Source organism: Pongo abelii, chromosome 5, assembly GCF_028885655.2.
Source record: "Pongo abelii isolate AG06213 chromosome 5, NHGRI_mPonAbe1-v2.0_pri, whole genome shotgun sequence".
Classification (NCBI taxonomy): domain Eukaryota; kingdom Metazoa; phylum Chordata; class Mammalia; order Primates; family Hominidae; genus Pongo; species Pongo abelii.
Window position 1 is genome coordinate 168,371,999 of NC_071990.2, and position 21,301 is coordinate 168,393,299.

General features: G+C 40.6%; 1 protein-coding gene across 1 annotated transcript; it reads right to left on the reverse strand.

The window, feature by feature from the left end:
• Positions 1-1,153: 1,153 nt before the first annotated feature.
• On the reverse strand, positions 1,154-19,415 carry MPC1 (mitochondrial pyruvate carrier 1). The gene is made up of 5 exons (XM_054558434.2): positions 19,212-19,415; positions 17,431-17,434; positions 3,030-3,126; positions 2,209-2,341; positions 1,154-1,688 (listed from the first exon to the last, which is right to left on the reverse strand). The coding sequence occupies exons 1-5, from the start codon at positions 19,280-19,282 to the stop codon at positions 1,664-1,666; spliced, it is 330 nt and encodes a 109-aa protein (XP_054414409.1). The 5' UTR covers positions 19,283-19,415; the 3' UTR covers positions 1,154-1,663.
• Positions 19,416-21,301: the final 1,886 nt, after the last annotated feature.

The following is a 21,301-nucleotide window of genomic DNA, read 5'->3' on the forward strand; positions in this document are numbered from 1 at the left end:
CAGACAGGTGTGTGCCCTGGCCCTGCCAAATACAGGTATTTCACAGCTTCACAACCTGTTGCCTCCTCTATAAATAAATGACCAGCCTGCTCCACAGTGCTGTGTGAGGCCCAAATAGAACACATATGACAATACTTTGTGAACTGTATATAGCACCTTAAAAAGAAAATAAAAGTGACAGAATATGAAGCTGGGTGCAGTGGCTCATGCCTGTAATCCTGGCACTTTGGGAGGCAGGCAGATCACTTGAGGCCAGGAGTTCAGGACCATCCTGGCCAACATGGCGAAACCCCGCCTCTACTAAAAATACAAAAATTAGTCGGGTGTGGTGGTGCATGCCTGTAATCCCAGCTACTTGGGAGGCTGAGGCAGAAGAATCACTTGAATCCAGGAGGTGGAGGTTGCAGTGAACTGTGATTGCACCACTGCACTCCAGCCTGGGCCACAGAGTGAGACCCTGTCTCAAAAAAAAAAAAAAAAAAAGTGACAGAACATGGACCCTTGAGGGAGACTGCGCCTCACAGACTTCCCCTCTGCTCATCACGGGCTTCTCTGCTGCCCTCATCTGCTACCACATAGAGAATGGGAAACTATAATCAGATTCAAGTTGGATTTTTTTTAAAAACCCTAACTTAACTGTATAATGTGAAATAAGAAGTCAGGACTATGCTCTTAGGATATTTTCAGTAATTTGGTCAGACCTCTCTGGAGCAGCTCCTAGTTAACACTCCATCCCTCCCCTGAAAGTTGATTCCTCCATCCGAGCACCTAGTGCTACGCTGGACCATGGGATCAGCCCATTCCTGTGGGACTGCAATCTCTGGAAAGCAGCACAATTCTTAGATCACCACAGGAATCACCTCTGCAACTTTTTACAAAGAGGGAAAGAGAAGCCCAGAACACTCATGTGACTGGCCTGAGTCTCAGTGACTGAGGGGCGTTTCTATTAATAACACTTGCCCATAAGAGAAAGAGTGCGTTCTGCGTAGCTGGACTGTTGATGCTTTCCAGAAAACACTGGCCTTCCAGCTCTGCATTTCCTCCAGCCATCTGCATAGTTTTCAAGGAGTTCCATTTTCACCTGTAATTGTCTTTTCAGATATATTGTTCTGCAGTTTCCTAGGGAATGCAGCAAGATATTTAATCATACTCATTTAACAAATATTTAAATCATTTATTGCCATTAAGTTACAGCATCTCAATATACACACTGCATGGAAATACACAGATAACATTTTTAAACAGTGGGGCCAAGATTTTAAGTACGTGACCAGCTGTTGGTTGTCTTGTGGTCATTAAAGACAATGTTAAGAATTAGGAGTACTTAAGTGCTAGTAGTTACAAATTTTGTTCTCTTCAGTTTTTCACTAAGTAAATTCTAATAGATAATATACATATTACTGCAGATAAAACCATCATCAGAAATTATTAAATTAATTGCATATTTTGAGCTACTCTTTATGGAAAGAAGTAAAATATTTAATACTTGTAAGGCAGCAGAGAGTTGGTTTAGAAACTCTCAGCTATTTCTATAAAAATAGAATGGTTAGTAAAAATAGCATTCAGTGTATTTTCCTTAGTGAGGCTATTTGTAATGAAATCTGTGACTCAGCAGCAGCTGGCAATGCTGTCCCTTCAAGACCTTGTTCTTCATTTTCCATTGTTATGCAGATGCCTTTTTAGTCATCCTGGAAAGAAACAAAAAGAAAAATTCAATGAGAAACAAAATTTCAATGCCAATTGCAAGGGCTTTGGATGGCTTTAAAAAGACACCTTTACATAACATTTATTTCAACTTACAACTTATAAAAACAGTAATATAGGTTGAGTATCCCTCATCTGAAATGCTTAGGCCCAGACATGTTTCAGATTTTTTCAGATTTTGGAATAACTGGATTATACCAGTTGAGCATCCCTAAACTGAAAATCCAAAATCCAAAATGCTCCAATGAGCACTTCCTTTGAGTGTCATGTTGGCACTCTAAAGGTTTCATATTTTGGAGCATTTCAGATTTTTGGATTTGGGATGCTCAGCCTGTATCCTAGTTCACGTTAACTTTCATGTTTCAGTAAGTTGTTTCCCCAACTGCTAAAGCACATCTATACACACTCCAGTCCCGCAGTACTCCCTCAGAAAAGATTTTAGTTTCATTCTCCCCAATTCCTCAGATTCCTGAAAAGAAAGTAACTAAATTGAAATCTGCTTACTCGTGTTTGATAAGCCGCCCTCCCTGGATGAGCTGGGCTACTTCATTTGTTGCGTGACATGCAAACAGAAGCCAGTTCCGAGGCTGTACCTTGTAGGCAAATCTCATGAATGTCAAAGAATAGCAACAGAGAGCTGCCAAAGATAGCAGAGCAAAGACAATCAGTAACTTAGAAAACTGAGAGCGTTGACAGGACCACAGAGATGAACAGTTCCATTGTCTTGATCAAAAAGGAACCTCTTCTGCAAAAGCCTTTGACAGGTAAAAATTGTTACTTAAATGCCTGTATGAACAGGAAGCTCCTAAAATAATTTACTGTACTGCTATGCATTTTTGTTAATTATTTAAACATTTAAGGAACATATTTCAGAGCAAGAGTAGGCTGAAATTTGTTCTAGCCACTTTTTTTGTCTCCTGGAGTTGCTTATAATCCATTCATTATCTGAAAGAACTGTTATTTATTCCCTCCACAGTGGTTTTATGTTCAAATATCAGGGTTTCAAGTAAGTTTAATGACACTTTCCTCCAAAAAAGTTCACAATATAAATCATTAGAGTGACTATTAGAATGATTCAGATGACACAGTCTTCAGTTGAGTGTGCTAAATCTGAAAGGCAAATAAGATGTTACTACTTCCTAGATAAATATTTCTAATTAATCTTGTTTCTTACTCACATAGAGAAGTAACACTCTTCCATGCCATCACATTCTGTATGTGACTTTCTAATAGTGACTGTAACATCTAGTGCTACAATCTTGAAATGCAAGCAGGAGCTCTACTATGTTGAAAGTCCTCCCAATTATCCAAATCTGCATTCTTACCGAATGTCATCCGCCCACTGATAATCTCTGGAGACTTTTTCATGTCATTGATGGCAGCAATGGGAAGACCCCAGTTGGCTACTGGGCCCCAGAAGTGCTACAAAAAATGAGAGGAAAAGAATGAAGAGACGAAAAAGTTAAGACAGAACTATAAACAGCTGAAATTTCCCTTACTTTAAATAATCATGTGAAACTCGTGAAAACAAATCTGTTTCCATCTTGCAGGTTTACTGGGTTAATTGATGGTTAACATTTAGGTATTGGATTGTCCAAGTGTTCCTGTAGGAATCAGCAGTTCTTACAGCTGAGCCCAGAGCTAGAAAGGGTTTGGCAGCTTCCCAAGGTCCCTACTGGTTTCCACACTACAACCAAGTCATCTCTGATTGTCCCATTTAGAAAATTTAAAAATAAAAATAAGATTTACTTCTTATACAATTCATTGTTGCTATAATTCAAACCCTGTTAGAACTATTCTCCATAATTTTTATGTTTAAATCTATCCACACTCCTTTTCCCAAATTTTTATTAAGATATTTGTTAATAATTCTTAAAATGCAGACCCGAAATTGGGTACTTTTCTGAAGAAAGAAACTTAATAAGGGAATAAATTGTTTTTCAGCTCATGAGCTATTCTAAGATAAAAGAACTTGGAAATCAATGCCCAGGACCCCAGACACTAAGAAATGAAGATTGGAAAGTACTTTTGACATAATAACAAAAACTTATATTAATATTAAAGAAACGAACCAATAGTTTTTCATTCTACAACTACACTCATCCAAGGATACCAAAGTGAAGTCGTCTGTGTTTGACAGCAGCCACAATCAATTTAATTTTAGAGGCTGAAATAAAATAAGGCTTGTGGCTTTTATTCATTAAAAATGAAAAATTGTTTCATTAATTTAGAATTTGGAAATAATATTTTCAAATCTGAAAGAAACCACATCTTGTTGGCTAAACACCCCTTTTAGTTATCCCAACACTGAGGAGTAAAAACAGTCTTTGCTTGACTTCTGCCTATCATGTTTAGGTTAAATTCAGACTGCTAAATACATTTCTAGACTTTGCTTCTACTATTGACGAGGGGTTAAAATCCAAAGATTCCCTAAAAAGTGGTAAACCAAGGGAAATATAAGAAAAATAAATGGGAATTAGATTTGGCATAATAGAATATGTTAAAATGTTTATTTAACATGAAAGCCATAAGGTCATTTAAATAACTATAAAAGGTCAAAGTTCCCATATAGCCATCACGATAAGTATTTCAGGGTTTAACATGTGAGTTATAAACTCTGTAAATTAGGCACAGTTGGTTTAAAGAATCTTGAGATTCTGGGCTGGCTAATTAGTCCTCTTGCATTCAGACTGCATATTATCTAAGATACTCACTACTGCAACTTTCACTTAATTTCTTACATTTAGACGAGGTGACTAGTGGCTCTCAAATTGGACAGCAAGGCTTTGGAGGAAATATTTCTTCGAAAATGACAAGTTGGGTCGGGTGCAGTGGCTCATGCCTGTAATCTCAGCACTTTGGGAGGCTGAGGTGGGTGGATCACGAGGTCAGGAGTTCAAGACTAGCCTGGCCAACATGGTAAAACCCTGTCTCTACTAAAAATACAAAAATTAGCCGGGCGTGGTGGCAGGTGACTGTAATCCCAGCTACTTGGGAGGCTGAGGCAGAGAACTGCTTGAACCCAGGAGGTGAAGGTTGCAGTGAGCCAAGATTGCACCACTGCACTCCAGCCTGGGTGACAGAGCGAGGCTCTGTCTCAGGAAAAAAAAAAAAAAAAGAAAATGACAAGTTGGAGAGAAGTATACTCCTGCAGAATTCTATTAACAATGACCCTTAATTTCTTATATTTAGATGAGATATGGCCAGTTTTCTTTTTTCCTTATTCCCCAGACTTTTATAAGGGAGAGTATCTATCTCTCCCTTACCTACTTCTTTTCTTACCCGTCCTGTTATTGGGTGTCACTTCATTTTTCAACTCTCTATTATTCCATAGTGATCTCCCTTTTCCTCCTTTTTCGACCAGGCCTTTCTCCACTTGGTCTATTTTCAACTCCTTTTCCATTTACTCTCTTGCCACTCCTCTGCACTGTATGGTGGTGTTGCTGTCTACTTTATCATGCATGAACCCAGGGCTATAACAGAGCCTGAAGAGTTATTCTAAGAGGGGCATATAATCCACAGTTTCTCTACCACCGGTTGTGAATGTGTCTTCTTTCACAGGTGGTGCTAAAGCAGAAACGGACAATGGAATAAATCTAAACCTAAAGTAGCCTTGGGAGATTCCTGGCTAAGTGGCAGCATTAAAAGTTTAAGTGTGGGCTGGGTGTGGTGGCTCACACCTGTAATCCCAGTACTTTGGGAGGCCGAGGCAGGCAGATCGTGAAGTCAGGAGTTCGAGACCAGCCTGACCAACATGGTGAAACCCCGTCTCTACTAAAAATACAAAAATTAACTGGGTGTGGTGGCTCGCACCTGTAATCCCAGCTACTCGGGAGGTTGAGGCAGGAGAATCGCTTGAACCCGTGAGGCAGAGGTTGTAGTGAGCCAAGATCATGCCACTGCACTCTAGCCTGGGCAACAGAGCAAGACTCCATCTCCAAAAAAAAAAAAAAAAAAAAAAATTTAAGTGTGATGAGTGTTAGGTTATAGGAAACAGAGTTCTGCAAGTTAAGAACTATACATACACTTATGACTGTAAGTGTTGAGCTATACTGAAAATATATTTCTTAAGAACACAAAAGGTAAAAATCATTTTAACACTAGTTTAATAAAATACCTAACCTTAGAAAGTTTATAATGCATCTTTTCTATCTAGTACAATATTCTAGTTCTCTCTTCCCTTTTAGAATACAATTGATTTATGCTGTCAGATATTTGGCAGTCAATTTTGAGAAAAATAAGGAACTTTATTAAAATTCAAAAAGAAATTAACATATGTTGGATTAAATGGAAAACATTTTACTTGATTATAATTCTTAATTGTGCTGAAAAGAAAGTTCCAACAGAATTATACAACACCATCTCCTGTGTGAAAATCAAGCCATGGAAATGAACTCCACCCTACAGGAAAAAATCATCCCACCCTTCTTTTCCTGCTTTCTCTTTTTCTTTCTCTATTTCCTTTCATAGGTTGCTAGGCTCCACTGTGACTGTTATCAATGAAGTAATTATATGCTTGTTTCTAAAAACAGGAGTAGGGAGCAGCCCCAGGAGCATGGCTGTCACAGAGCTCATGTCTAGGCTCCCCAGGACAGGCCAGGGTGCAGTAGGCACCCTTCACAACCTTCCAGCCACAGCAGCTAGAGAGGCTCTCACAAGCAAAGGATGCTAAGTCTGTTATCCCTAACTCTGTTAATGCAGAAAGTCTGCAAAAGCCTGAAATGGATGGAAATAATTTTCTTACCGTACTATTTTGTGAAGAGTCACCGAAGTTCAGACAGGACAGACATGGAAAAAAAAGAAAAAAAAATCAAATGATTTTGGTCTTATTAGGTTACTGTAACCTCACACCTGTATTCAAATTTCAGTAACAGGACTACAATGTTAACAGTGTATATTCCTTTATTATTTTTAAAAGATCAAGTAATATTATTTATAATAAGAACTTTGACTTAATGAAATTAGATCTTAATTTTATGGAAAATAAGTGCAATCCTTAGAGCAGAACTGTCCAATAGAAATATAATGCAAGGCACAAATACAAGCCACATATGTAATTTACAACTTCTAGAAGCCACATTAAGAAAACTAAAAAGAAGGCCGGGGACAGTGGCTTATGCCTGTAATCCCAGCACTTTGGGAGGCTAAGGCAGGAGGATTGCTTGAGGCCAGGAGTTCATTATTAATCTGGGCAACATAGTATATACACACATATATACTATGTGTGTATACCCATCTATACACAAATATATTTTAAAAATTAGCTGGACATGGGTGGTTTGTGCCTCCAGTGGATTGTTTGAGCCCAGGAGTTCAAGTCTGCAGTGAGGTATGATCATACCACTGTACTCCAGCCTGGGCAACAGAGCAAGACCCTGTCTGGAAAAAAAAAAGGAAAAGAAAAAGTAGAAAAGTAAAAAGAAACCACAGAAATTACTTGTATTAATATTTATTTAATCCATATGTATGCAAAAAAAATTTTAATTTCAGAATGTAATCAATAAAAACTATTCATTAGACCTTTTACATGCTTTTTCATACAATTATTTGGACTCTAGTGTGTATTTTACACTTACGGCACATCTCAGCTTGAACTAGTTACATTTCAAGTGATCAGTAGCCACCTGTGGCTAGTGGCTCTCAAATTGGACAGCACAGCTTTCGAGGAAATATTTCCTTAAAAGTGATAAGTTAGAGAGAAGTATACTGCTGCAGAATTCTATTAACAATGAAACTTTCCCTTCTGCTTACTAACACATTGCACCAGAATGTGAATCCCTGGAGGGATGTATTTTTGTTACTACTGGACTACTTAAAGTAGGGTCTGGCATTTAAACTGGAATTTAAAAAATATTTGTCGAATGAATGAATAGTAAAAATGTCAATGCTGTTTTCCAGAATGTTAAATTTAAAAACACACCAAAAACTTATATTGAGTTACTTTTATTTCTGAAATAACAATTTCTCTTGCCAGGATATACCTGAGCTCTTCTCTTAGAGCAAAATCTCAAAGTTGAGCTACTGAAAGAGTTATTGAAATAAAATAATAAAATTGAGCAGTACGGCAGGGGGAAAAATGAAATAATAAAATCCTTTATAAACAGACTCAAGTCCAAAGAATTCTACTAGTTGTTTTGTTTTTAGAGAGCACAGAGATTATAATTTGTAACATGAAAATAATTGTTGATGGTGCTAATAATACAGTAGTCCCCCTTATCCTCAGGGGATGCATTCTATGACCTCCAGTGGATGCCTGAAACCGTGGATAATACGGAACCCTATATATACTATGTTTTTCTCCTATACATACATACCTATGATAATGTTTAATTTATAAATTAGGCAGAGTACGAGATTGACAACAATTACTAATAATAAAATAGAATAATTATGACAATAAACTGATATAAAAATTTTGAGAATGTGGTTACTCTCTCTTTCACAATACTGTAATATTTTTTTGGACCACAAGTGGCCTTGAGTGACTGAAACCATAGAAGGAGAAACTGCAGATGAGGGGGTACTACTATGTGCTTCAGATAGGTTATATTATGAAATATATATCATTCATATAATTATATATACAAATATAATTATCCAAATTATGTTTCACAGCAAGTACAAACTGAACACAATGCTTTATAGCAGAGAGATTGATAACCTTACCAGATCAGACAGCATAATCTAGCTAGAACAGTCATTCACCTACGGCATTGCTCTCCTTCAAATACCTTTGTCAGTATCTGAACACTGGCCCTTTAGGTAACTATGAATAACCAAGGGAACATTTTTTCCCTATAAAAATATTTTAAATGATGTCGTACTTACAATGTGAAGTTTCAACTTGGACATAACTTAGTTTTTCCTTTAGGACTCTCTCCTTAAATCATACAACAGCTTGATTATACACCCTATTTTACAACAGATTACAAATATATAAGGGAGATTATAAATGTATGAGAATAAGGGAGAATTACAAATGTATGAGAATAAGGATTAGTATAGATTACAAATGTATGAGAATACGGGAGAATTAACTTCTGCCTTCATACCCTGCTCAATTCAAAAGTCCTACATGAATATAATCACATTAATTACTGTAAAACAATCTGAGAGTAAAGTCAGTTTAAATATGTCTGTTAAATACAAAACACTACAACTCAACATCCCTCAATTCTAAGTCAGGGTTTTCTAGAATGCATGAATCAACGACTCAATCAACATATCTGAAAAGCATATTTGTGCAGAACCAAATTAGAAAAAAAAATGCTTCCAAATATGTATTATTACTTGTTTCAAAAAAAAAGGGGGAGATAAATTTATAAGCCACATATAAACTGCAATTTGGGGACAGTAATGCAAAACCATTTAGAAAATATTCTTGATTTTCTCTTTATTTGGTATGCTGCCTTTATTTTCAGTAAAAAAGCAAACAAACACAAAACTCATAGACTTTCTTGGGTTCACTTATGATTTCGAATTCTCATGGAGGAGAAACTATATTTCCAGTTAAAAATTAAGTATTCTGTTTTTTTAAGAAATAAACTTTATTTTTGAGAAAAGTTTTAGGCTCACAGTAAAATTGAACCAAAGTACAGAAACCTTCCATATACACCCTGTCCCGAAACATGCACGCACTCTCCCATTATCTACATCCCCCGCCCATGGTGTCTTTATCACAATCACGAAACTTACATTGACACAGGATTGTTACCCAAAGTCCATATCTACATTAAGGTTCACTGTTAGTGCTGTATATCCTGTGGGTTTGGATGAACATATGATGTCATGCATCCATCATTATAGTGTCTTACAGTAGTTTCACTCTCTAAAAATCCTCTGTGCTCCACCTAAACCCTTGCAACCACTGATCTTTCAACTATCTCCATAATTTTGCCTTTTCCAGAACGTTGTGTAGTTGGAACCAGGTAGTATGCAGCCTTTTCAGACTGGCTTCTTTCATTCAGTAATATGAATTTAAGTTTCCCTCATGTCTTTTCATGGTTTCATAGCTCACTTTTTAGTGCTGAATAATATTCCATTGTCTGGATGTACCACAATTTATTTTGCCATTCACCTACCAAAGGACATCTTGTTTGCTTCCAAGTTTTGGCAGTTATGAATAAAACCTCTATAAAAATTCACATGCAGGTTTTCGTGGGGACCTAAGGGTTCAACTCCTAGGGGTAAATACCAAAGAATGTGTAAGAAACTGCCAAACTGTTTCCCAAAGTGGCTGCAGGATTTTGCATTCCCATCAGCAATGAATGAGAGTTCCTGTTGATTCACATCCTAATCAGCATTTGTTTTTGTCAGCGTTCTGCCTTTTGGCCTTTCTAATAGATGTTTAGTGGTATCTTGTTTTAATTTGCATTTCCCCAATGACATATGATGTAGAACAGTGGTGTCCAATCTTTTGGCAGAGCTTCTTTTCATATGCTTATTTGCCATCTGAACACGGAGAGGTATCTGCTTAGGTCTTCGGCCCATTTTTAATTGAGTTCCTTTCTTATTGTTGAGTTTTGTTTTTGTGGGTTTTGTTGGCTTTTTTTGAGAGGGAGTCTTGCTCTGTTGCCCAGGATGGAGTGCAGTGGCATGATCTTGGCTGACTGCAACCTCCGCCTCCCAGGTTCAAGTGATTCTCCTGCCTCAGCCTCCCAAGTAGCTGGGATTATAGGTACCCGTCACCACACCTGGCTAATTTCTGTATTTTAGTAGAGAATTAGGTAGAGGTTTCACCATGTTGGCCAGGCTGGTCTCAAACTCTTGACCTCAAGTGATCTGCCTGCCTTGGCCTCCCAAAGTGCTGGGATTACAGGCGTGAGCCACCACGCCTGGCCTTATTGTTAAGTTTTAAGAGTTCTTTGTATATTCTGGAAAAGTCCTTTATCAGTTATGTACTCTGCAAATATTTTCTCCTATATTATCTTTTCATTCTCTTGACAGCATCTTTCACAGAGCAAAACTTTAATTTTTATGAAGTCCAGCTTATCAATTATTTCTGGGATCATGTCTTTTGTCTTGTAACAGAAAAACTCATCCCCAAACCCAAGGTAATTTAGGTTTTCTCCTAAATTATCTGCTAGGAGTTTCACAGTTTGTGATTTACATTTAGGTCTGTGATCCTTTTTGAGTGAATTTTTGTAAATAGTATAAGGTCTGTGTCTACATTCATTTTTTTTTGCAATTGCATGTCCAGTTGTTCCAGCACTATTTGTTGAAAAGACTGTCTTTACTACATTGTTTTGCCTTTGCTCCTTTGTCAAAATTTAGTTGATTTTGTTTATGTAGGTCTACTTCTGGGCACTTTATTCTGTTCCATTGATTGATCTGTCTATTCCTTTGCCAATAACATGCTGTCTGGATTACTGTGGCTCTATAGTAAGTTTTAAAGTTAGGTAATGTCAGTCCTCCAACTTTGTTCTCCTCCTCCAATACTGTGTTGGCTATTTTTGGGTTTACCGCCGTCTCCATTTAAACTCCAAAATCTGTGTGTTGATATCCACAGAATAACGTGCTGGGACTTTAACTTTCACCTATTCACTTAAAAAAAGTACTTTATGGCTTCTCTTTGGCATATTCAAAGTACCAGCATCACTAGTCTTGTACTTTGGGGCCATCATTAAATAAAATATGGGTTACTTGAACAGAAGCACTGCAATACCACAATGGCTAAGTGACTAGGTAGGATGACTAAGTGACTAACAAGTAGGTAGCATCTACAGCATACAGATGGTGGATGAAGGGATGGTTCATGTTTCAAGGACAAAGTGGGATGGTATGAGATTTCATCATGCTACTCAGAATGACAGAAAATTTACAATTTATGAATTGGTTGCTCCTGAAACCTTCCACTTAATATTTTCAGACCTTAGTTGGCCACAAGTAACTGAAACTGCAGAAAGCAAACTGTGGATAAGGGGGGTGGAGAGCTACTGTATTTCCTTTCTTCTGCTTATTTTCATTCTAATTTGCTTTTTTTTTTTTTTTTAGTTTTGTAAGGTGGAGGCTTAGATGATTGATTTTAGAACCTTCTTGTTTTCTAATATATGCATCCAGTGCTATAAAAATTTCTCTCTAATCACTGCTTTAACTGTATCCCACAAATTCTGATAAGTTGTGTTTGCACTTTTATTTAGTTCAAAATATTAAAAAATTATCTTGAGATTTCTTCTTTGACCCAGAGTTATTTAGAAGTGTGCTGTTTAATCTCCAAGTATCGGGGATTTTCCAGCTTTCGTTAGTGACTTCTAGTTTAATTCCAAAGCACACACCATATGATTTCTAGTCTTTTAAATTGGTTAAGGCGTGTTCTATTCGCCAGAATTTATCTTGGTGAGTGTTCCATGTGAGCTTGAGAAGAATGTGTATTCTGCTGCTGTTACATGTAGCAGTCTACTGATGTTCATCATATCCAGTTGATTCATTGTTTTGTTGAGTTAAATTATGTCCGTACTGATTTTCTGCCTGCTGGGTCTATTTATGATGGAGGGGTGAAATCTCCAATTATATTAGTGGATTCATCTATTTTTTCTTGCAATTCTATCAGTTTTTGCCTCATGTGTTTTAATGCTCTAATGGTGCATACACATTAAAGATTGTTACCTGTATTAAGGCTCTCCAGAGAGACAGAACTAATAGAAGATGTATAGCTATAGATACATATACACATACGTGTGTGTGTGTATATATATATATATATATATATATATAAAATTTTTAATGGAAATTGGCTTATGCTGTTATAGAAGTTATAAGTCTCACAAGCTGGAGAATCAGTAAAGCCAGTGCTATAACTCAGTCTGAGTCCAAAGGCCTGAGAACTAGGGGAGCCGATGGTGTAACTCAGTCCGAGGCTAAAGGCCCTGAGAACGTGAAGGGCCACTGGTGTAAATCCTAGAGTCCAAAAGCCCAAGAACCTAGTATTCTGATGTCTGATGGCAGAAGAAAATGGAAGTCCAAGCTCCAGAAGAGAGAGCAAATTGTCTCTTTTCTACCTTTCTGTTTTACTGGGGCCCTCAACAGATTGAATGATGCCCACTTACATGGGTGAGGGCACATCTTCTTTACTCAGTCTACTGATTCAAATGCCAATCTCTTCCAGAAATACCTGCATAAACATGCCCAGAAATAATGTTTTACCATCTATCTGGGTATCTGTTAACCCAGTAAAGTTGACACCTAAAATTAACCATTGCATATGTCTTTTTGGAGAATAGATCCCATTATCATATGTAATGTCTCTCTTTATCCCTGGTAATTTTCCTTGCTCTGAAGTATGCTCCATCTATAGTTACCAATGCCTTTTCTTGATTAATGTTAACATGGTACACCTATCTCTACCTATTTACTTTTAATCTAGATGTGTATTTACACTTAAAGTGGGTTTCTTGTAGACAATGTATATTGAGTCTTATTTTTTGATCCACTCATACAATATGTCTTTTAATTGGTACTTTTAGTCTACTGATATTCAAAGTGATTATTGATATAGTTGTATTACTATTTACCATATTTGTTACTGTTTTCTATTTGTTGTCCTTGTTCTTTGTTCTTTTTTTGCCTTCCATTCTTTTTCTGCCTTTTATGGTTTTAAATGAGCATTTTATATAATTCCATTTTCCCTCCTTTCCTGGCATATCAGTTACAATTACTATTATTATTATTTATTCTTTTTTTTTTTGAGACAGTCGCGCTCTGTTAGCCAGGCTGGAGTGCAGTGGCTGACCCATGCCGGCGCCCAGGCCACCCTGGAAGCTGCTGCTGCTGCCCACTCGGGAGACAATCAAGGAGCTGATGCGGGCACTGGGCCTGCTCATGTAGGAGGAGCTGCTGAAGGCCCAGAGGCCAGGGGTGAACACCTTGTAGGGCTGCTGGGTCACCCTGATGGACATGGGGGAGGCACAAGTGGAGGCAGGCAGGCTGAACAAGGAGGAGATTTGAAAAGGAGCAGAGGAGCTGCTTTTAGGTCAGTCTCTAATTTTTCCAAAATTACAGTAATGTTAGCTTTCACTGAAAGAACTGAGAGCAATTTAGGTAATTTATAACTTACTTATGTACTACTAAAAGGATCCAACTGACAGCCTAGCATAGTATATTTCTAACATTATTCAAAGTAAAATGGGATAAAATTTTGAGATATTTTAGATCATAATTCTACAGTTTGCTGAAATTTATTCTTACCAAATTTTGTCTAGTTTTCTAGTTCAAATTAAAATGAGGGAGGGTTTTAACAATTAGAATTTGTGATATTCAGCTATATTTAGTGAGCCAAAAGTCAGCTGAATGACAGTAAAGATCTTTGTGACTGGACTATCCAGATATTAAGAGATTCTTATCGCTAGTCCTGCTTCAACATTTACAGCTTCATTCAATTTCTGAAAGTCAATTATATGGCAGGGAAGTGCTCAAAAAGTCCAAGGACCGGGTGTGAAAAGCAGTTTGGCAGAGAAAAGGGAGACATATGCAGGAAAACATGGAGCACAAAAATATCTAAAACCTTCTTTTCAAAACCATTTCTATGCATTACTATTTTCCTTTAAATCCCAAGTTGACATTTCTGTTTTAGCTTCACAAGTTTGGTATCCAGAGGTTCTGAAGTTATCTGTTTTGTTCAGATATCAGCCTTCTCATGTGGCAAATGAAGCACTGGAATTTCTAAGGCCTGTTTCAACTCTAATATTCCACAAGTTTGGGAAAGATTCACTTTTATTTTACTGCAACTTCTCACCTGGGTAGTAAGAATAAATTCTGAAAGCTTTCCTGGAGACTCAGAAGTTAAAATTAATTTAGAATACCTCATCAACTTGAGAATATTCAATGCAAACATCCCACTAACTTCAGATTCATAAGCATGCTAAGTGATTAACTGATTTTAAAGCACTCTATGATCTAGGTTCTTCTTAAGAAAACATCCTCTGCACACATATACAAATACGTGTGTGTGTGTGTGTGTGTGTGTGTGTGTGTGTGTGTGTATCCATTCACCTTTACTGTAATATACAAACTTGAGAAGAGGAGTAAGTCTCTAGAATAAAGCTGCACAGACCTTGATTGAGTTAATCATTAAAATATATGTCCTACCTCAAAACTTTTTTGCTCATTCTAATTTATTCTTCTTAACCAGAAATCCAGGAAGGAGAATGAGAGAAGAGGAGAAGCAAACAAGAGCTCTCTTTTTCTATTCTGTCAATAAGAAAGGTGAGGGAATAGTTTCTTAAGAAAAAGGTATTGGAATAGAGACCCAGGAAGTTCTTGATTCAAGATCCTAATCAAGGTAAGTAAGAAGAGATAGAAGAAAGTATCAAAAAGAGAGTACCAGAAATCCTGGGGATTAAACATGCAATATTAGTTACAATAAAAAATAAATTGAACACTTACTTTTGTCAAGCGCTATACTATGTCATTAAACAGGTACCAAAGCACAAAAGCTAAACAATTTGCCCAAGCTCACAAAGCTGGAAAGCAAGAGCTGGGCTTCAAATCCATCATTCAAACTCATCACCTAGGTTTAACAGTACTATTATCACAATTAACAATTGTCAATAATTATTTAACATTATTTAATACTGAGATCCTATTTAAGTGTTCTGTTATCCCAGTAATGCCTTTTCCAGCTGTTTTTTTCACACCAGGCCCAATCAAAGTCCACACATTGCCTTTGGTTCTTAGGTGTCCTAAGTGAGAGCCTGTTTCATAACCTCTTTCAGTGAAAAAAAAAATCATTTAAAATACATGTGGATGGGCTGGGCACAGTGGTTCACACCTATAATCCCAGAGCTTTGGGATGCCAAGATGGGAGGACTGCTTGACACTGGGAGTTCAAGGACAGCCTGGGCAACATAGCAAGGTCCCATCTCTAAGAAAAAACAAAAAACTAGCCAGGTATGATTGTGCACACCTGTAGCCTTAGCTACTTGGGAGGCTGAGGCAGGAGGCTCACTCAAGCCCAGGAGTGGGAGGTTACAGTGAGCCATGATCATGCCATTGCACTCCAGCCTGGGTGACAGAGTAATACCCTGTCTCTAAATAAATAAATATACTTGGAAATTCAGTTTAGTAAAAATGTTCAACTTGATTCATAAAACATGATTGAAATAAATTTATAATCTGTGTAAAATATGATTTTAAATTTATGCTGAAAAACTCAATTATGTTATTAATTTTTAAAATTCTAGAACAGCTTTAGTTGAGAAAACCTCTAAACCCCTTCAGTAGGCTACAAAAAGAATGCAGAGGATGCAAAGTATGTACAACAGGCAACTGATGAAGTAAAAAGAGGAAGGGATGGAACCTTGTTTCTGATTAGAAGAAAAGACATACAATGATGTTTTCTGCTTTATATTTTATTCTCCTTTGCTAAAGAAAAGCCGGGCTGTAAGCATAAAGCTTGGAAGAACAAATAGGAAGTACTTTCCTCTGATATGTTCTAGGAAGAAATGTTTCTCTTTCTAGGGGAGGAAACACTAAAATAAAAAGCTTCTGGTCAGAGTTTTGATACCTGACCTCAAACTGGCCCTCAATCACTGTTTGGCAGACCTAGCATGAATTCCCACTGCTGCCAAGAATGGCAGGGTAAACAGGTCAGCTGAATGTTTCACATCACGTGTTCACCTTTCAAAAATAATTTCAGTTCAAGATCATAGAGCTTTATAGCTCACACAAGATTTTAACTTTCTAAATAACTGTAAACTTTAAAAAATGTTTTCGCTTGCAAAAACAGAAGGATATAATAAAATGTAGAGTGATTTGGAGTTTCCAAGTATTTTCACATCCCTTATCCAATTTAATTTTCTTGATAACCCAAAAAGAGCATTATCATTAAACCCATTTGATGGACAAATAAAGTCTGCTGGGATCAACTTGCTGGGGATCCTGGACTGTGAGTCATTCTTCTGAATCTTAGTCTGGTGCTCTACCAGGCAACACTGTTCTGAGTAATGCAATTCTCTTCTTTTCCTTATTTAGTCAAAATGTAATTGAATTAAATACTGGAGAAAGTATAAAAATTTAAAGCTACATAAAGTTAATTTTAGAAAAAAAGGTTAGATGATATGCTGAAGTATCCTATTGAAAAGCCTGGCTCTTGGAAACCCATTTAGTAGAAGAAAATATAACACTTAGAAAAGCAGAACTCTCTTCCTTGAAAATATATTTAACAAATTCTTCCTATGTAATAAAACTGTTATGGCCGGGCATGGTGGCTCACACCTGCTAACCCCAGCACTTTGGGAGGCCGAGGTGGGCGGATCACCTGAAGTCGGGAGTTCGAGACCAGCCTGACCAACATGGAGAAACCCCGTCTCTACTAAAAATACAAAATTAGCCCGGTAATCTCAGCTACTTGGGAAGCTAAGATAGGAAAATCACTTGAACCCAGGAGGCGGAGGTTTGGATGAGCCAAAATAGTGCCAGTGCACTCCAGCCCGGGCAACAAGAGTGAAACTCTGTCTCAAAAAAAAAAAAAAAAAAAAAAGAAAAGAAAACTGTTAATTATCAGCATAATTTTTATATAGCTAGGTGTCATAACTGTATTTTTAATTTTACCATACAATGTTATCCTTAGCTGTACCTATTAGGAAGGCTCATTATCCAATACATTAGTAAAAAGCTAAAGTAATATTCAAAGCTGTAAAGAAACTTAACAGTAAGGATTAAGAGCATATCCTCAGATTGCTACTTTGTTCACATTTTCTACCATTAATCTGATAAATTGCTGTGCTCCACAGTACTAAACATCCATCTTAATTAATCGTAGTTCTATTTAAGCATAGAAATGTCTTTTTTTGAAAGTCAGAAGTGAAGCTTCTGTTTACACGTTTACCATATGGCAGACTGAATTATTTTTCCTACCCTACTGCTCTATAAAAGTAGAAGTAAAAAGTATTTGCAATAAAATTCAGGATTTAAAACTTTTTTATTGCTAAAATCAAGCTGCCTTCATACTATCCCTTTTGTGTGGTTATAACAGGATTTATTCCTCCTCAGCTTTCATCTCTTTACCTCTTGACCACACTATTAACCACTGAAAAAAAAAATGCAGCTGTACACTTACCTAGGTTTTAAAATCATACACTGAAAAACTAACTAAAATTACACTCCTAAATAACCTAAAACTGCTTCAAAGTTACATTCAATATTTTGAAATAAAAGCAAGCGCCCCAAGATTAGAGGTGCAAATAAATTATAGAAAGTGTATTTTCAGGCTTTCCAACCGCGAATGCTCTTTGTTTCTAACTGGAAGGGAGGAGTTAACAGAAAATAGAACAAGAAGAAAAATTATGTCCTTAGAGACACATCACTTTACTTTGGTTGACAGAATTTCGTATATAAAAACATCTTAAATTGTACTTCCTCCCAAGCTTAAAGTCCTTATAATGAGAAAACCGAAAGGCGAACCCAAGGCCAGCACATGTTATTTCCGCTGTCCCAGAAGCGCGCTGGGCGCACCCGAAGCTCTGCTCCAACAGCGCCGCGCCGCGCTCTCAGCAGCGCCTCCCGCTGGCGTCTCCCCACCCCACACCCAGGTCGCGGCCTCTAGCACACCTGGACGGCCGCAGGTGACCGGCGACCCACTCCGAGGATCTGGCAGAAACCGGCCAGGAAACCACTCCCGCCCGGAGGAGCGAGCCACTGTCACCTGGCCTGGAGGGACGTTCCCACTGCCAACCATGGGAGAGGAACGAGCCTCTGTCACCCCTGCCGGGTCACCTTGCCCTGAGGGGCGCCCACTGTCACCCCTGCCGGGAGAGGCGTCCCCATGGTCACCCTGTCCTGAGGAGCGCCGTCACTTTCGTCCCTCCCGGTCCCCACTGCCACTCTGGCCGGGAAGGGCGTCCACTGTTATGCCTACCAGGAGAGGCGTCCCCATTGTCACCCTGGCCAGTAGGGACGCCCACCGTCACCCGCTCCCTGAAGGGGACTCCATGTCACCCCTACCTTGAGGAGTGCCCACTGTCACCCTGCCAGGAGAGGACACTCACTGTCACTCCCGCCCTGAGGAGCGCCCACTGTCACCCTGCCGAGAGAGGACACCCACTGTCACCCCCGCCCTGAGGGGCGCCCACTGTCACCCTGCCGAGAGAGGACAATCACTGTCACCGCCGCCCTGAGGGGCGCCCACTGTCACCCTGCCGAGAGAGGACAATCACTGTCACCGCCTCCCTGAGGGGCGCCCACTATCACCCTGCCGGGAGAGGACAATCACTGTCACCCCCGCCCTGAGGGGCGCCCACTATCACCCTACCGGGAGAGGACACCCACTGTCACCCCCGTCCTGAAAGGCGCCCACTGTCACCCGCTCTCTACGCCGTCCGCTTCGGGGTGTGGCGGTCCGGGAGGGATCTGGGTGGGGACCCCCTGACAAGCGCACCCTCTCGCCTGGGCCCGGGCCCACCCGCTGCCCGGAGCCACCGCGTCCTCGCGGCAGCCCTCGTCGCGGACTGCACGGGTCGCAGCCTCCCGGGTGCCCCTCCGGGTTGCGGGGTCCGGCCTGCGGCGCTCGTCACCTCATGAGGTAGTCCCGGAAATCCTTGCTTCGGACATAGTCCGCCGCTTTCCGCACCAGCGCGCCAGCCATGGCTGTGCCGACACCAGACCCCGAGTGGTCCCTGCCTCTGCTGCCGCTTCCCAGAGCCAATGACACCCAGCCAACCCCCCGGCGGCCGACGGCGAGCTAGCCCGAAGGCCCGCCTCACGACACCCGGCCACGCCTTACGGCCGCGCCGCGCTGCCCGGCTCTCGGCCAATGACAGGGCGTAGGGCCAGAGACGGTGGCGCGGACTGGCTGGCTCGTGCCGCACACCTCCTTCCCGCCCTCGGTGGCGCACGGGGGCGGGGCCCGCTGCCGTAAAACGGCTGGGGCTGGGCCGGGGCTGGCAGACGGTTGCTAGGTTCCCGCGGCTCCCGGCCCGCGGGGTCGTGGAGGTGACGTCTCTCTGACCCGCAGGACTGTGGCCGCCCTGCCGAGCGTCGCGCGGTCTTGGGGCGCCCTGCAGTGGGGCCCCTGCGGCGCAGCGCGCGGTGGGACTGGCCGGGTTCCCGCGGCGCCCGGGGCCTGTGTCTGCGCGGGTTCCTGGCAAGGGCACCTTGGCCGGGCGGCCCGCGTCCCCCGCGCTTCCCGCACCCACGAGGGCGGACCCGGCCCGCAAGCTGGGCCAGCCTGCGGTTTCCGGGCACTGGGGAGTGCGCAGAGTCCCGGGCCAGCGACGGCAGCCAGGACCCCTGGCTTCTCCCGAGCACTTTCCCCCGGACCAGTCCCTCCAGGGTGGCGGGCGGCACCCAGGGCCGGCGCTCCTCACCAACGCGCTGCAGCTACGGGCTCAGGAGGGAGCCGCAGCGTCGGAGGAGGAAAGCATTTAAGAATAGCACAAAGCCTTAGGCTCGAGGAGGCGTGGCTGCTTACGTGTTGAAAATAAAGGTTCTATAAGTCCCACCGCGGGTGCATATTGAAAAGAAAGGGATCATTAGCACGCGACCCTCGCCTAGGAGTATATAAACCGCAGCACGACTTTCGGATCACCAAGGCAGAGAAAAGAACACATTGAAGGCTTTTGCTCACGTTTCCAGGTTGTTTCGTTTCGTTTTGTTTCTAATGTGGATGATCATTTAAAATGCCTCCGGTGGCCGGGCGCGGTGACTGACGCCTGTAATCACAGCACTTTGGGAGGCCGAGGCGGGCAGATCACCTGAGGTCAGGAATTCGAGACCAGCCTGGGCAATATGGTTAAACCCCCTCTCTACTGAAAATAAAAAGATTAGCTGGGCGTGGTGGCATGTGCTTGTAGTCCCAGCTACTTGGGAGGCTGAGACAGAAGAATCATTTGAACCCGGGAGGCGGAAGTTGCAATGAGCCAAGATTGCGCCATTGCACTTCAGCCTGGGCAGCAGAGCAAGACCCTGTCTCCAAAAAAACAAATAAATAAAACAAAATTCCTCTGGTAGCCGGGTGCGGTGGCTCACGCCTGTAATCTCAGCGCTTTGGGAGGCTGAGGCAGGTGGATCACTTGAAGTCAGGAGTTTGAGACCAGCCTGGCCAATATAGTGAAACCTCATCTCTACTAAAAATACAAAAATTAGCCAGGCGTGGTGATGCGTGCCTGTAATCTCAGCTACTCGGGAGGCTGAGGCGTGAGAATCGGTTGAACCCGGGAGGTGGAGGTTGTAGTTATCCGAGATTGTGCCATTGCACTCCAGCCTGGGCAACAGAGGGAGATCCTGTCTCTAAAATAAAAAATAAAAGAAATGCCTTTGGTGAACAGGAATTCACAACATTAGTGACCTGCAGTGTATTAGTGTTAATAATGGACATCCCCTTTGATCCAGCAAGCTCATCTAGAGATTTCCTAGGATAGACAAGCCAGTTTGTGCAATTTCATGTGTACAGCATTGTTTTTAGTATGGAAAGATTAGAGTTTACATATCCACCATAGGGAGAGAGTTAAATAAATTATGGTGCATCCGTTTAGTGGATTAGTATACAGCCATTAGGAATAAAGGAATTCTATATGTGCTGATATGAAATATCTTTTTTATTTTCAAGAAAAAAACCCGGGTTCTGAATAGTGTATAAAGTATGCTACTCATTGTGCATAGGGAC

Bases quoted from the DNA above. Each gene is read 5' to 3' on its own strand.
- MPC1 (XM_054558434.2), bottom strand. From the start codon at position 19,282: ATGGCTGGCGCGCTGGTGCGGAAAGCGGCGGACTATGTCCGAAGCAAG. The intron at 2,342-3,029 runs GTAAGAATGCAG...TATCTTTGGCAG, and splicing joins CAGTGGGCGGATGACATTCG to CTCTCTGTTGCTATTCTTTG. The intron at 1,689-2,208 runs GTAAGCAGATTT...GTTTCTTTCCAG, and splicing joins GGGCGGCTTATCAAACACGA to GATGACTAAAAAGGCATCTG.